The 14,369-nt window shown below is 38.9% G+C and overlaps 1 protein-coding gene across 2 annotated transcripts in view; it reads left to right on the top strand.

Moving 5' to 3' along the window:
- Positions 1-14,369, top strand: part of KCND2 (potassium voltage-gated channel subfamily D member 2) — a 251,006-nt gene that overhangs the window by 226,565 nt on the left and 10,072 nt on the right. For both annotated transcript variants that reach the window (XM_015853454.3, XM_015853444.2), the window contains exon 3: positions 7,106-7,268. In XM_015853454.3, the coding sequence (XP_015708940.1) occupies positions 7,106-7,268 (163 nt within the window). The remainder of the gene's footprint in view (positions 1-7,105; positions 7,269-14,369) is intronic.

The following is a 14,369-nucleotide window of genomic DNA, read 5'->3' as shown; positions in this document are numbered from 1 at the left end:
ACAAACCAAAGAGTTTTGTCTTATTCTTCCAAATCAAGCTCTGGATCATTTCAGATTCACATGCAGTGGTGTTTTGAAAATACTATTCACTTCTAAGCTGCAGTTTAGATACGTTTCAGATTGCAAATGAACAAGTTGATTCCTTAAGGCAACAGAGCTGAAATCTTTATTTAGATATTCCATTCAAGCTTATTACCAGTAACATTTTAAATTATCTGTTGTTGCATATAATGTTGAAATAAATGACTAATCTGAGTCAACTTGCCAGCATTTAGTCACCAAGCAGCTTGGAAGCTGCAGGGAATGGCTTCAAAACAATTTTCAGTACCTCCTTAGACAAGGACACCATTTTGCAGTTGTGGGATATAATTTGACACCTCTATATTCTTTTCTGCTGCACTTCTTTCCCTATTTTCAAAATTGGGTTGCTTCTGTTCTTGACTGATTGTCTGCTTCCCAACAGTCTCAGTGTTAAAATGCGTGACTTATATTTGCTCCCTATCAAAGCCTATCTGCATAGTCTTGTCTGTGAAGCAAGTTGAGATCTGTTTGTTCACATTCTTATGGAAAGTGGAGGGAAAAATAAAATTCACCAATAAAAAGTCCTGCATCTGAGTAGAACGTCTATTCAGGTGTTCAGCTGTAACAGACATATTGGAAGTCAGCTGAGCTGTAGCCCTAGTAATGTAAATAACCACCATACATCATTAAGCAGAGACTGCATTTCTATGGCGCTTTGCAGCTGCTCAGGAGCAGGTAGAATGTTAGCTTTCCCCACGGAGTGAGGGAGACGTGACAAAAAGGAAAAACAAAGACATTTTTGTCTTCTCATATTTAATATTTTATAGTAAAGGAAAACAGAAGGATATTAGTCATCTGGATCTCAACTACAAGAAGATGAGAATGTTTCTATGGACAGGTCTTTTAACTTTCCCATGCAAAAGTTCCTTTTTTTTTTTTAATGACCTCTAAATACTAACTCGCACCTCAGCAAATCTGCTTAAGCTTCTTGGATGGAAGCCCTAGTGCAGACGCAAAACAATCCCTGTATTTCATTGGAAACCTTATATTTCAGAACCACAAAATCATCCAGGTGCAGGGGCAGTAGTGTGTCACCATCCAGAGGGACTCTGCTCCTGCAGTCTGGAAAGCGCAGGAGCACGGCTGCTCTTGAGAAGCAGATGTGCTCTTCATCATTCATGAATGATCATTCTGGCTGGTGCTTGCAACAGCATTCTAGACCCCAGAGGGGACAATGTCCATCAGTATGGAGCAGAAGAGTGGGCTGTTGCAACAGAGGGCCCTTCACAGCAGTAAAAGCAGCCAGGAAGATTATTTGTAATTCCATTCAGAATCTCCCCAGGTTGGAATAAAATTTGGAATAATGTGTGTAATGTTTCACCTCTCATACCTAACAGCAATATTTTGTATTATTAGAAATTACTTTTCCAAAATCATTAGGCTATTTTAAGACCTAGGTAAGGCTGCAAATTCATCATGATTATTGTTAGTGTCAGATAGGCTGGAAGTTAGTTTTCTTTCTTTCTCCCCTGTGCTGGAGCTTATGTGCATGCCTGATGGGGTGGCTGGCTGCCTAAATGCAAGGGCCAATGAGCAGCTGTGTGATCTTGGTGGTGAGTCCTTCAGAGTGGCCTCTGGGGCTCTGCCTGAGGCTGCTGGAGAGGAGGGAAGTGCCATCAGCTGGGATGGGAAGCCAGAGGGCAGGTGCACAATCCCGCAGGGGTGAGTGGCCAACAACCCTGCCAGGCAACTGGAAGGGGAGAGAATATGCTTTGTCCTGGGAATGTGGGGACAGCGGGGTGAAACTAACAGGGCTGAAGGAAAAAGCTTGGATTGCCAGCATTGCATTAATCACTCCCAGTGCCAAAAGCTGGAGCTCTACCTGCATGACATACCAAATCCCCTGGGAAACATGGCTGTCAGCCACACAGGTGGAAAAATATGCAGCTCTGGCTTCTAATTAGATGGTTTCGTTTCCATGGCTCTTCTACTGCTTTCATTGTTCTTTGACCATACTTTTCCTTGCTTTTAAAATAAATATTGCCGGATAAATGTAATGACTTTTTGTTGGTGTTTTCTTTCTTTTCTTTACAACCCCATTATTTTGTGATATGTTTTACATGCTTGGAAATGTTACCAGCTTTCCCTCTTTAGCAAATCAGATGGGAGCAGGCAACGGACCTCAATCAACGTAATGTTTGTAAAAGAATGTAAATGAATTCGAAAGAGGTGGGAGAGGGCAGAAGTATTTGCAACATGCATTAAAAATAGTTTTAGGCATTTGCATTTAATTTTAATGGTGTTTATGCCCCCTAGCGCCAGAAAGCGCTATTGCACCTCGCTGTTCTGAATATTGCCAAGTGTATTTTTCACGTCAGCCTAAATTATTTGATCTTTGTAAAGGTGCACATCCTGGATTTATTTCTGCTATATATCTCCTGCAATCTGAGACTTTCTCTGCTGACATCACTGGAGGTTTGGGGATTTTCTGCTTATGGTAAATGATCGCAAATTTGCATTTCTAATCTCTCGAGTGCATATAAAATAATCGCTACATAGAAAGAAAAATATTCTTTTGATTATTATTTTACCCTCCAGAATACACTTAATTTTCATTTGAAAAAAAAAGAATTACTCCTGAGTTCATACAAACAGACGTCTAAAAATCAGCACTGTCAATCTCATTCACAAAGGTTGTTAAAGGAAAGACCTTCTCTGCTCAGGGAAAAATGGCTGAAAGGTGCAACTTGTTTCAAATAATGACAGGTGACAGAGCTTCTGTCCTAGATCGAACAAGAAGAAAAAAAAGCATGCATCATTAGACTCAGTAATAAGGCAAATATCTGAAGATGACAGAAATACTGATTCAGATTTCTTGAATTCTCAGTATGCAACTTGAGGTGTATTAAGCTCAACAGTTACAAAAGCAGTATCGCTTTGGCAGGTGGCTGTCTGTGGGTTAGCTCTGATGTTGTAATACTTTTGGGTACAGAATGGGCAGTTGTAATATTCTAAATACATCTGTTTTTCCCAAGCTCCTACAAAGCTCACCTTTCTGTGTGTGGTTCAGTCTGCATTTCAAGCCTCCACATCTGCCATGCAAAGCTGTAAGAAATCATGCCCCTGTTGCTCAGGTTAATACTCTGAAAAATCCAGTGTTTGTTTTCAAGATTTGCTGTGTCCACTTGCAATATGGCATCAAATATGCAGACATGTTCTATTGCCTGTTAAATGCAAACAGCTGAGAAAAACATGTTCCTTTAAATCCATCCATTTAGTCTGTCCCTTAGTGACCAGAGAGCCACGGACTGAAGCAATAGCACATGTCTGACCTGTCTGGACTATGTCCAGTAAAACCAATGCATTTGTTTGATCACATCATTTCTGAGTTGTGATTTGATAAAACTTGACTGACATATCTAGTTTGTCACATCCTTTTCACTTCCTTTTTTTGGGTAATGTTGAACGCCTCTGATGGATAACACGGATAAACACGGCATCTCTTTTTCCTCACTTCATCCAGGGCTTACAATGTTGTGATGACACTTTTGATGTTGCAAAATTAGATTGTCAGTAGAAATCATAAATGCCCAAAGACCAACATGGGCTTTGGCCACAATGAGACATATATGGAACAGACTATATATAAAAGCTATGAAAAGGTAGATTGAAAGTAGGAAGAAAAACAACACAAAACCACACTTACAGAATATGTTTGCAGTAACAGTCTGAATAGCAGGGAGACAAGGAAAGTAGTTCTGCATAAAACCCTGAGATAATTCCCTTTTGGGAAGCCTCTCTATGAAAAGTTTCTAAGAACAGTCAATGTTTGTTGTGTTTTCATCACTGAAGAGATCAGATTTGTGGCAGAAATAAATATTTGTCTTGCAGATCAAGTGTTATTTTTCCCACTTTAAAATACAAAAACCACAAAGCTACATCTAAAAATTGAGTTATTTTTAGTGTAGATTTTTCCAAGGGAAGTTACAGATAGGGTGGAGGAGAAATTTTCCCTTTGTTTTCTGCCATCCACATGCACTGATGATACTCACTGATATACGAAGTACAACTAAAGGTAATATTTAACCAGCAGGAGGAATATCAATAATAATTTTAGTCCTGCTGATGATAGACTAAAATCTGTGTCACTGTCCCAAAGGAGAGCAAGGCTAGACGGGGTAGTAAAACCTCCTTTGGTGAGTGAACATAATTTTGAATGCAGTACAGGTAGAGTGATGTCTTGGTGGTCATATTTTCTGAATGTAATCTTATTTAAACCTCCCAAAAACTGTTTATCAACAGGTGAACCACTAATTCTGTTAGGGTTATTAAAGATGTGAATATTATTAGCACTAAACAGTGGACAAACAGCATTACTTCTGGAAAATGTCACTGTCGTACAATTCACTCAAGCTGAAAAAGAAATAAAAGCAAGTTATTTCAAAATAGGTGATATATCCATCTACCTGTCATCTTGCACAGAAATGATGAAAAAATATTGCAAAATACCTTCATATATCAAACAACGTTATTTGTTTGTTTGTTTGTTTAGTTCCATAACACTGAAATGCCAGCTGTCTCCCTATATCCCTAGGTAGGCCACATATGAACACTGAAATTTTGGAGATGTATATGCCATAATTCCCGTCACCATGCCTAAAACATCAGTTTGTGGATAATTCACATAATTATGGTGCCATGTATTCAGCAGGGTGATACATCCCTGAGCAACTTCAAACCAAATTAGAGCTAGAAATGCCTTCAGTCCACAGCAGCTATTGGTGGTAATGTAGGCTTATGACGGTTCAGCACTTCCACGTTTCAAGTGATAATTTTAGTTATCTAAATATAGACTTAGTAATCTAGTTTGATAGGTCTGTCATAATAGTACTAGATGTGTATAAATTTTGTATTTCAAGTTCTGATAGCATCAAGTGTGTGTAAATTTATCCTGCCTTCTAAATAGCTTTCTGTTGATACACTTTAATTCAGTTTCCAAAAATACTTGGGTCATCTCCTAAAGGAAGAAGCAAAACACCAACAGTTCCTGTAAGCCAATAATTTTTACCACTGGTCTGATCCTTGGCCTTCCCTTCTAAGCAAACTTCAGGCCACCCATCACACCCAGGTGCTCACAGGGCAGTATGGGAGTGCTGGGCAGACCCTCCCACCCCGCACCAGCAGCATCCCTGTGCTTCCACTCATTCACCACTGCTGAAAAAAGCTGAGTGCACTAGTCAGGTGTCCAGGACCCTGTTCAGCAAAGGGACCTCAAAAAGCTGATTATCCACCCACAGGCCCAACAGTTGCATATGTGTCACCTCTGAGAACGGCTGGTTAGCTTAGGAAGACAAGCACCAAAAATACCTTTGTTCTAAGCTGCAAATGTTAATAGCTCAGAAAAGCTCTCTTTCCAGTGTTCTTTATTTTATACATCCTGTAATTGAGACAACCTGTATTATTAACTTAGAAGATGGTTTCTATTACCTGATGTCATTTTATCCACTCCTGCATGTCACAAAATCAGCAATTACCAACACAGAAATTCTGAGAAGGTGACTATTTTATTAGTACAAATAATAATATACAATTTTTCCTGTGAATGTTTTACACCTTGGCATGCCTTATAAAGCAGCTAAACATTTATTTTACACAACATAGTCACGGTCAATAAACTAAGACATGGCCATCTATATTATGTCTGCCTGGATGAACCTTATTTGAATCTTTGAGTTAAATACCTTCATCTTATCTTAGAAAATTCAAGTCATTCATCTTCCCCCACAAGGTGATATATGATCTCCTTCACACACAGGCTGAGCTCTTGTTGCTAGAAAGTGCTCTCTAACCATGGTTAGACAGCCCCTCTTCTCATGATTATGGGCACAATTTGGACCATGTAATTTGAAGACTCCACCCTAACTTCTGCTTCTCCAGCTTCCTTCTGAACTGCTTCTGTTTTCCAGATACCACTCTCCAAATATTGTTCCTCCTGCAGTTTTATTTCTTACCTTTTTTCATGTTGTAAACTCCGCAGTAGAAAACATTCTCTGTCACTTCACACAAGGACATGCTACAGTCTATGTTTACTAATAGTTTAAAACTCAGTTGAAACAGAATGGTACTTGCAGGTAATGTATCTCTTTATTAAACTCTGTAGTCTGTAATTACATCCTTGTCCTATAGAATATGGCAGTCTACAAAGTGCAAATAGCAGATTTCTCTTAATAAGCTGGCACTGGAATCTCTCTACATACTTCTTAGCAACACTATAAGAAATATTATACACTTGCTGGAAAAAACAATATCCAGCATCATAAAGAAATGTGGTAAATTCCAGTCGTAGTAGTTCTGAATACTGCCAGGATTTGCAATTCAAATTTCTTTAGTTGTTTGCACTTGTGGCTCAAGTTTCTGGGGTTTGCTTTTGGCTACGTGGCAAAATATTTAAACTATAGGAGGGACCTGTGGAGGTCAGATATTCTAGCCTCTCACTCAGAGAAGTCCTATCAACAACAAAAGATTAGGTCAGACGTCTTTCTGTTCAGCCAAGTCTTGAAAATCTCCAAGGATAGAAAGTTCATGATCTCCCAGGCTCCCTGTTCCAAAATACACTGCTTTCCTAAAGGAAAGCTCTATACCAGCTTAGTGAGAATATAGATTATTCAGCTTGACATCTAACTTACCAAGTGATCTCCCTTGGATCTCACCAATGGAAAGCAGTGAGTTCTTCAATCAAACAAACAGAGGAAGGACTTAGACCCTAAGAATTTTTCCAGAGGCAGGTCTGTCTTCATCACAATAGAGTCAGTTGGGAAGACTTGAGCAGCTAAAAACATAGATGCTCACAGTTGATCAACAGGATATCAGACATTACCTTAACATTAAAAAAAAAAAAAAAAAAAAAAAAGCATGCCCAGCACTAGGCTTGCTATATAACAAATGTGTAAAATGTGTAAAATATGATATCCATCAAGTGTTATTTGCAAGAGAAGAAAAATCTACCGTGCAATTAATTTATCTTGAAATTCGGTACTTAGAAAAGATTTTGTCTTTGCTAATGGTTTTATTTTCTTCAACCCAGGTATGGTGACATGGTGCCGAAGACAATAGCTGGCAAGATTTTTGGTTCAATATGCTCATTGAGTGGGGTCTTAGTGATTGCTCTGCCAGTTCCTGTCATTGTCTCCAACTTCAGCCGTATCTACCACCAGAACCAACGAGCAGACAAGCGCAGGGCACAGAAGGTGAGATCCTCAATTTTTCCCCTTTTGATACTGACAGTAGCATAAAGGTAAATTTTTATGTGTCTCAAAAGCGAGTATGATTTATTACAAAGATGACTGCTATATATACATTATGTGCCAAGCCAGAGTTCCAGATGCAAATGCTACGTTAATTTTAATTTAAATAAAAATGGTTTGTTTATCTTTTTTTGTCAAAATGTACAGATGTAATTACAGATGTAATTCATCCTAATTGTTAGACCAGATCTACTGTTTTTAGGCAATAACTGTAGTACTGCCTACTGAAAGCATTACTTTTCAGCAAGACTTTCTTTCCTCAAGAGTGTTCTGAGAAAAAATGCAAAAAGAAACACACACACACAAAAAAAACCACCTAAAACCTAAACATTACTTCTAATGTCTATCTTAACAGCCAGTTTCACTAATCCACTTCTTTAATTCCCAGGTTAACTCTCTGGGGAGTGACTATTGGGAACTTGTCTCCTTGGCACTACTTTACTTAAAAGGCTTCAGAAAAAGCTGAATCAGGAAAAGACAAAAACAAAAGATTGTGTTGTTTTTTTTTCAGCTTTCTTAGTGACTGATATCACTAAAATATCAACTAGTTCTATGACAAGACATATTTTCCTCCCTGACCTACATGCACAAGGTCAAGAATCAGGAAGACCTATTTGCCAGGAAAGATGCAGCCATGACAGAGCAGCACCACTGTTTCCATTCCACATCAGAATTGCCAGTCCCAATTCACTTTACTTAGCCTTCTGATGAGAAATGTCTTATATGGCCTCTCTTGACACCTGAAGCCCTGATAAGGGACTGCAGCTGTTCTGCTGTTTACTCTATGGAAAAGGTTCATCAGCCAGTGGGTGCACAGGTTCTGAGCAGTCCAGTGAGAATAGGATCCCTGCCCACAGAGGTGTACAGGATGGTCATGGCTGTGAAATTCAGACCAAGGGAACAGAGGCTGCATCTGCTTCATATAGACAACAGCAATTAGTTTAGAGACTATAACATGAATAACAAAAATTTGTTATTCCTGGTCACCTTTTTGACTGATGACTCCATAGAAAGGAAGTGAAATAAGCAAACACGGTGATATAATTCTTGGAAAATCTTAGAATCATGAGAAACTGAGGTACACTGCCAAGAAAGTCAGTCATAGGCTTGGGATAAAGATGTTATATCCTTTAAATAGCCACGTCTTGAAAGACTTGGGAAAATGGCTACCAGAGAGAACAGTGGTATCCCAGAGACACTTAGAAACCTGATTTCAAACACAGGCTGTATTAGTGCTCCAAGTATCATATCTCCCCTAGCTACTAATTACACACATCCTTTTGCATCTTGTTTTGTCCTGTGTCCCAGCTGTATACTCCCTTCTCCCACAATCAGAAAATATAGAGTACATAACTTTTAAACTACACTGCTTTTGTAGAGAATTTTTCATTTCTATAACGTAAATGCAGTAAAGAGTGAAAGAACTGTATGTACCAGCAGAACACAGTGCTTCATTACTATGCCTCAGAGCATTGTGCCAGTCATGGATAACAGATCTGCTTGATCCCAGCAATCAATGTGCCTGTTCTGAGCTTTCATGACTGCACAGACAACCAACTTCAGATACACACAGCCTCCTACTGTATAATGTTGAATAAATTTTTCTATATCTGATTTGCACTTTACAGTGAAAAAGAGATGGAAATTGGAAAATACCTTACAAAAATTAGATCAGCAGACTGGTGGATATTCCCTACAGTCTCTTCTTGAATAGAAACTGTTTAATAACAGACTTTCTCTCCTTGAAAAACAGTGAGCTTATTGTATGTCACAAACAGGAACGTGAAGTGATGAATGGCAGTTCTGCAAAATCTCGTTTCCTCCAGTCTCAGAACAATGCCAAGAGTAAGGATCACAGATTTACTCTGACCAGGTTTATATCCTTCTTGCTTTAGAATTAAAAAAAAATAATAAAAATGGCTTTAAGGTCTGGTTAATGTAGCACTGGGTATGTTTCACTCATTTATTCTATTGCAAAACTTATCTTCCCTCTCATTTTAAAATGACTGAGAGGATATGAATCGAGTATTGCTCTGAGGGACTGAAGGAAAAGTCAGCAGAAAGAACTTACTGAATACTGTACAGCCTGTATTTATCAATATTTACCTATGAAGTATAGACTTGAATTTCACAGGAGAGCTCTACTACCTCCGTATAAGGTGTTCAGGCCACCATGTTGGCCTTAACCCATGGTCATACCACAGCATGAGGCACTGAGGTGATGGCCCTGCCCAGCCTGCCTTCCCTTACAAAGCCCCCTCCCATTTTGCCTCCCTCATTTGGCTGTTGGCTGCAGCTCAGCAGAATGTCCTGGCAGCAGAGGTGCGTGGTCTAGCAGGTAGAGATGAGCAACGACATTAGTAAGAGAGTACCACCACCAGCAGCACTGTGACATAAACAAGCCTTTATTTTGAATTGAGAAAGATCCAGTGCCTTATATCTGTGCAGAATCCCTACCATCTAATATTCCCTGACAACGTAGTGCCATTCAAGGAACTTGAAATGACTCCCTTTAAAGGTGGCTATTATCATGGGAAAGAGATCACAAAAACTACCAGTTGCACAAAGCTTAGCACCCAATGTTACATTAGCGCCTGCCAACCATCCAGCCCTCCAGCAGGCCAGTTGTAACCATGGATTCTTAGGTGGAGCTTTGGCAGTATTCTTTCTTACAGTTGGGTTTGCAGTCTTTGCCTATACAATCAAATACATACTGAGAAACACAGTTGCAAGAACAAATAGAAGAAATCCAAGAACAAATTAGAGGTAGTTTCTGAGTGAGTGACACTCTGAGCGTCTGACTTTTGACTCTGGATAAACGATATTTTTAATTCATTTTGACCCAGGAAATTACAAGCCTGTCAGCCTGACCTTCATCCCTGGGAAAGTGATGGACAACTTATGTTCAAAGTAGAGCATAAACCCTTGTAAGAGATGGTACCTCCTGTTTGATTCAAGAGGCTTCCATCTAGCTAAGAAAAGCGGATACTGGAATTGTGGAAATTCCTTTATCAATATCTCATAGATAAATTCAATCAAGGTAACCTTTACCATGGATAAATTCAATCAAAATAGCCTTTAGAAATGACCAAACATTTGAGCTGTAAGGAAACTTGATAGAATTCAATGACATGCTTGGAAACTAATCTCAAGGAGATAGGAGACTTACTGAAGATCCATGTGACCACCAACATATGCATTTACTGAATTCTGCACTGTCCTTCAAGATTAGAAAATAAAATAATGCTGCACATTAATGTTTGAGAAAAGAAGGAATTTATAAACATGTAATCTCATTTTGAATGCATTTTAAAGGAAAATCCTACTTCTAATTATGAAAATGCATTGTTGTAAAAGAGACCCCAATATAAACAATAAGTGAAAAATATACAAAAAAACAACAACAAAAACACTTTCTGTGCTTATCAGAACATTTTTCTCTACCAGCCTTTGATATCCAAGAATCAGACCTTATCTGGCAATAGAGAGATATATAATCCAACCTACATACAGGAGTTAGCACTCAGGGCTTAACTAATTATTGCCTACAGTCCTATTTTGTTTTTACCTCAAGCAGATTTATTAGAAGTGTAGACAGTTTTGAAGAATGCTGCTTTTCTCAGCTAGAGACAACTGCAGGAGGTCAAGTTATTTTCATTTCTCATCAGTGCCTTCAAGTGGCAAATTTAATGACAGATGTGTTGTGACTAGTCCATACGGAAACAAACAGACGGAAACACAAATGGAAACACAAACAGAAACATGACAGCTAGCTCCAAAATCTGACTTAATGCATACAGTTCTGATTCTTTCATATTATTGTCTTCTACTTTCACATTGCAAAATACTTCGTGAAGATTGGCTGGGCTCGTATTTCATTATTTACTGGTTGTACATGATGTATTTATCTGTCAAGTAATAAATAATTAGGTACTAGATAAATATAAATAACTTTAGGAAAGGAAAAGTTACAATAACTGCTTAACAGCACCTAGCAAGCTAAAGCCAAGCTCTTGCAATAAGGAACCGTGCTACCAATGCAACTTATTTTAGCTTAGAGTATTAACCTCAGTGAAATTGTAGAGATAATCAGTGGAATAGCTTATCTAAGATCTTTGAAATTCAGCACAAAAGCACTTGAGTTTACTGAGTTTGAATAGAGTGTGAAAGCAAGGTGCAACTCATGAACCTTTTTAATTGCATATCCACTAACGTACAAAGTAAACAGCATTTTCCTTTCTACTGCACACTGATGTTCTATAAATTATTTTCTATAATGTGAAGTTAACTATTAGCAGTTACTGAAAATGAGAAAAATCAGAGCCTGATTGTTCACTTGAAAACAAGTATATACAATAGATTTATGAAAGACCAAACAAACAACTTAAGTACAATGGGACTAACCTTCAGATCATTCTGACAGTTGCTATAAGAGCCACAGAAAGGCTATGAAGGAATTTTTCCTTTTTAATTGTACAAGGTCATTAAAGAAATAACACCTGTAAGGTAAGTACATTTTCAGTTTTTGATACCAAGACAGTTAAGTAGTCTGGAGAGCAGCAGAAGGGAAACAAAAGGAGCTGTGTAGGTACTAATTTTAAAGGGGCAGGTTACCTCAGTTCTTGCATAGCAGACAGAAGAGAGACTCTTGTCAAAAATGATTCCCAGTACCACGATAAGCTGTGCCCTAAAGTATTTCTGATAAATCTCTCTTACCACAGTTGATCAGCTGAGGGTATATTGAGTGCTTAAAACTGGATATTGGAAATAACCCATCGCACAACATTCAGTGTCGTTTAAAACCTTGTGAAATTAAGTGTTTATCTTTCTGAAACTGGCAGTCACCAAAGAAAAGTGTTATCCATTTGTAAGATTTCAATTATTGCAGTCATACCCACCTCTAGGTTACAAAGGACCCACCCTTAAGTTACAAAATTAGAAGATAAATATGAAGCAAAGCATTCAAAGGAATTCAGGGCAGTACAAGGGATGATGTAAGAATTGAAGCTGATCGCTAGTTCTGTTAGAAAGTTTCATGTTAGATTATGGTGGATTTTCATCCCAGTAAAAGAACTTAGTTTTATCTCATGGTTTTTGCCCTAAACACCATAAAAATTACCAAAATTTTTACCAGTAAGGTTTCACATTGAGTGGGTAACACAGGAAACATCATAAGACTGAAATAATTTACTTATGGGACTGCAAGTTGTACTCTGCAGTAGCACCTCCAAAGCATCTCAAGCTCCTAATGAGGAACAGTGCTAAGACAGACTTTTCATATATTCTTGAACACAGCATGTGCACATATCAGCCAGATTCTAGTCATGCTTTCTATTAGCTGTCATGAATTTCTTGGCTCACTGTTGAGAAGGTCTTCTGTGAGTTTCAGCCTGCGAGTACAAAGAAGCATGGTGTTGAGTCATTCCTCGCAGTGAATTATTAGTCATACCAGAGAGACGATCTGGTGGCCGCTGTGACTGGGCTTCTTCCCGCTATCTTAAGCACTCAGGGATTCTCAATCATTTCACGTTGTCACTTAATACCAAAGAAACTGAGCGGAAGGGACAAATACGCTCCCTTTGTTTTCTGGCAATACCAACTGAGGAACTGTCAGATATGGAAATCCTGATTAATATATTAAACTTAGTTCTCCAAGTTCTTCAATTGTATGCTGTGCTTCAGCAGACATTGAATTCCTGATGCTTTCAAAATCAGAAATCTAAGCTGGAAGGTAGGCCCAAACTCTCTATGATACACACAAAGAACCAGCCAGAAAAATTACAGAACAAGGATACCATTCTAGAACAGCCACAAATGCTTTGATTTTGCATAATATTTGTCAAGAGGGTCATTTCTTAATGCTTTCCTCTGCAGAAAGAGTAACTCCTGCATAAGTACAGATTAAGGGCTGATCTGCTGGAATTCTCTGTAGAGAAGGACTTGGGTGGAAGACAACAGGATAGCAATGAGCCAGCAGTGTGCCCTTGTGGCCAAGGAGACCAGTGGAATCCTAGGGTACATTAAAAAGAGTGCAGCCAGCAGGTCAATTGGAGGTGACACTCCCCCTCTACTCTCCCCTGGTGAGGCCACATCCAGAGCACTGTGTCCAGTCCTGGGCTTTTCAGTTCCAGAAAGACTAGGAAAGTTCTAGGAACTCCTAGAAAAGATCCGGCGGAAGGCCACAAAGATGATGAGTGGCCTGGAGCATCTCCTTTATGTGGAAAGACGGGGCTGTTCAGCCTGGAGAAGAGGAAGCTGGGAAAGGATCTTAACAACACTTAAAAACATCTAAAGGGTGAGAGCCCAGTGGAGGAGACTAGGCACTTTTCAGTGGTGCCTGGAGAAGAGGCTACTTCTCTGGAGACTATCAAAACCTGCTTGGATACTTTCTTACATAACCTACTCTGGGAAGCCTGCAGCAGGGGATTGGACAAGATGGACTCCCGAGGTCCCTTTGCTAGGATTCTCTTATTCTATAATGTTAGCTTCTAATTGTTCTGCAAATTAGCGGATTCAAAGCATCCAACAAGACGCTTTCTCTGGGATGAAGGTCACCTGCATAAACAAGAAGGTTCACTTGAGTACACTCAAATCAGATCTCTATCTCAGCAGTTGGATGACTGCTGTCTCTGAAAAAACAGATTATGGATAGATTATGATCAACAATGATGACTATTAAGTCTCATTATAAAAATACACATTAAGACACACTTTTAAAAGTCCTGTCAAGTATTTAGGAATTTAAATGGGAGACTAAAACCAACCACTGTTATTTCAAAAACTCAGAAATCTCTGAGAAAGCAGCTTACAACAGTTGCAATATTATGGTTCTCTGAGTTATTTCTTCCTATTTGAAGAGTCATTGCAGGAGCAGCCAAGATGGAAGCCATGCTCCTGATCTACAAGGTACAGACATCCAGGAAAAAAAAAAAGAACAAAAAACCCCATGGCAGGAATCACTTACATGCTGATCTGTCTAATCCCCTCTCCAAAATCATTGTTCTTCTCAGCTGATGCATACAAACAACTAAAAACGTGTGGTTT

The sequence above is a fragment of the Coturnix japonica genome, chromosome 1, assembly GCF_054131305.1.
Source record: "Coturnix japonica strain WE chromosome 1, WE-NBRP24, whole genome shotgun sequence".
Lineage (NCBI taxonomy): Eukaryota > Metazoa > Chordata > Aves > Galliformes > Phasianidae > Coturnix > Coturnix japonica.
This window is presented reverse-complemented; position numbering and strand designations above follow the sequence as displayed.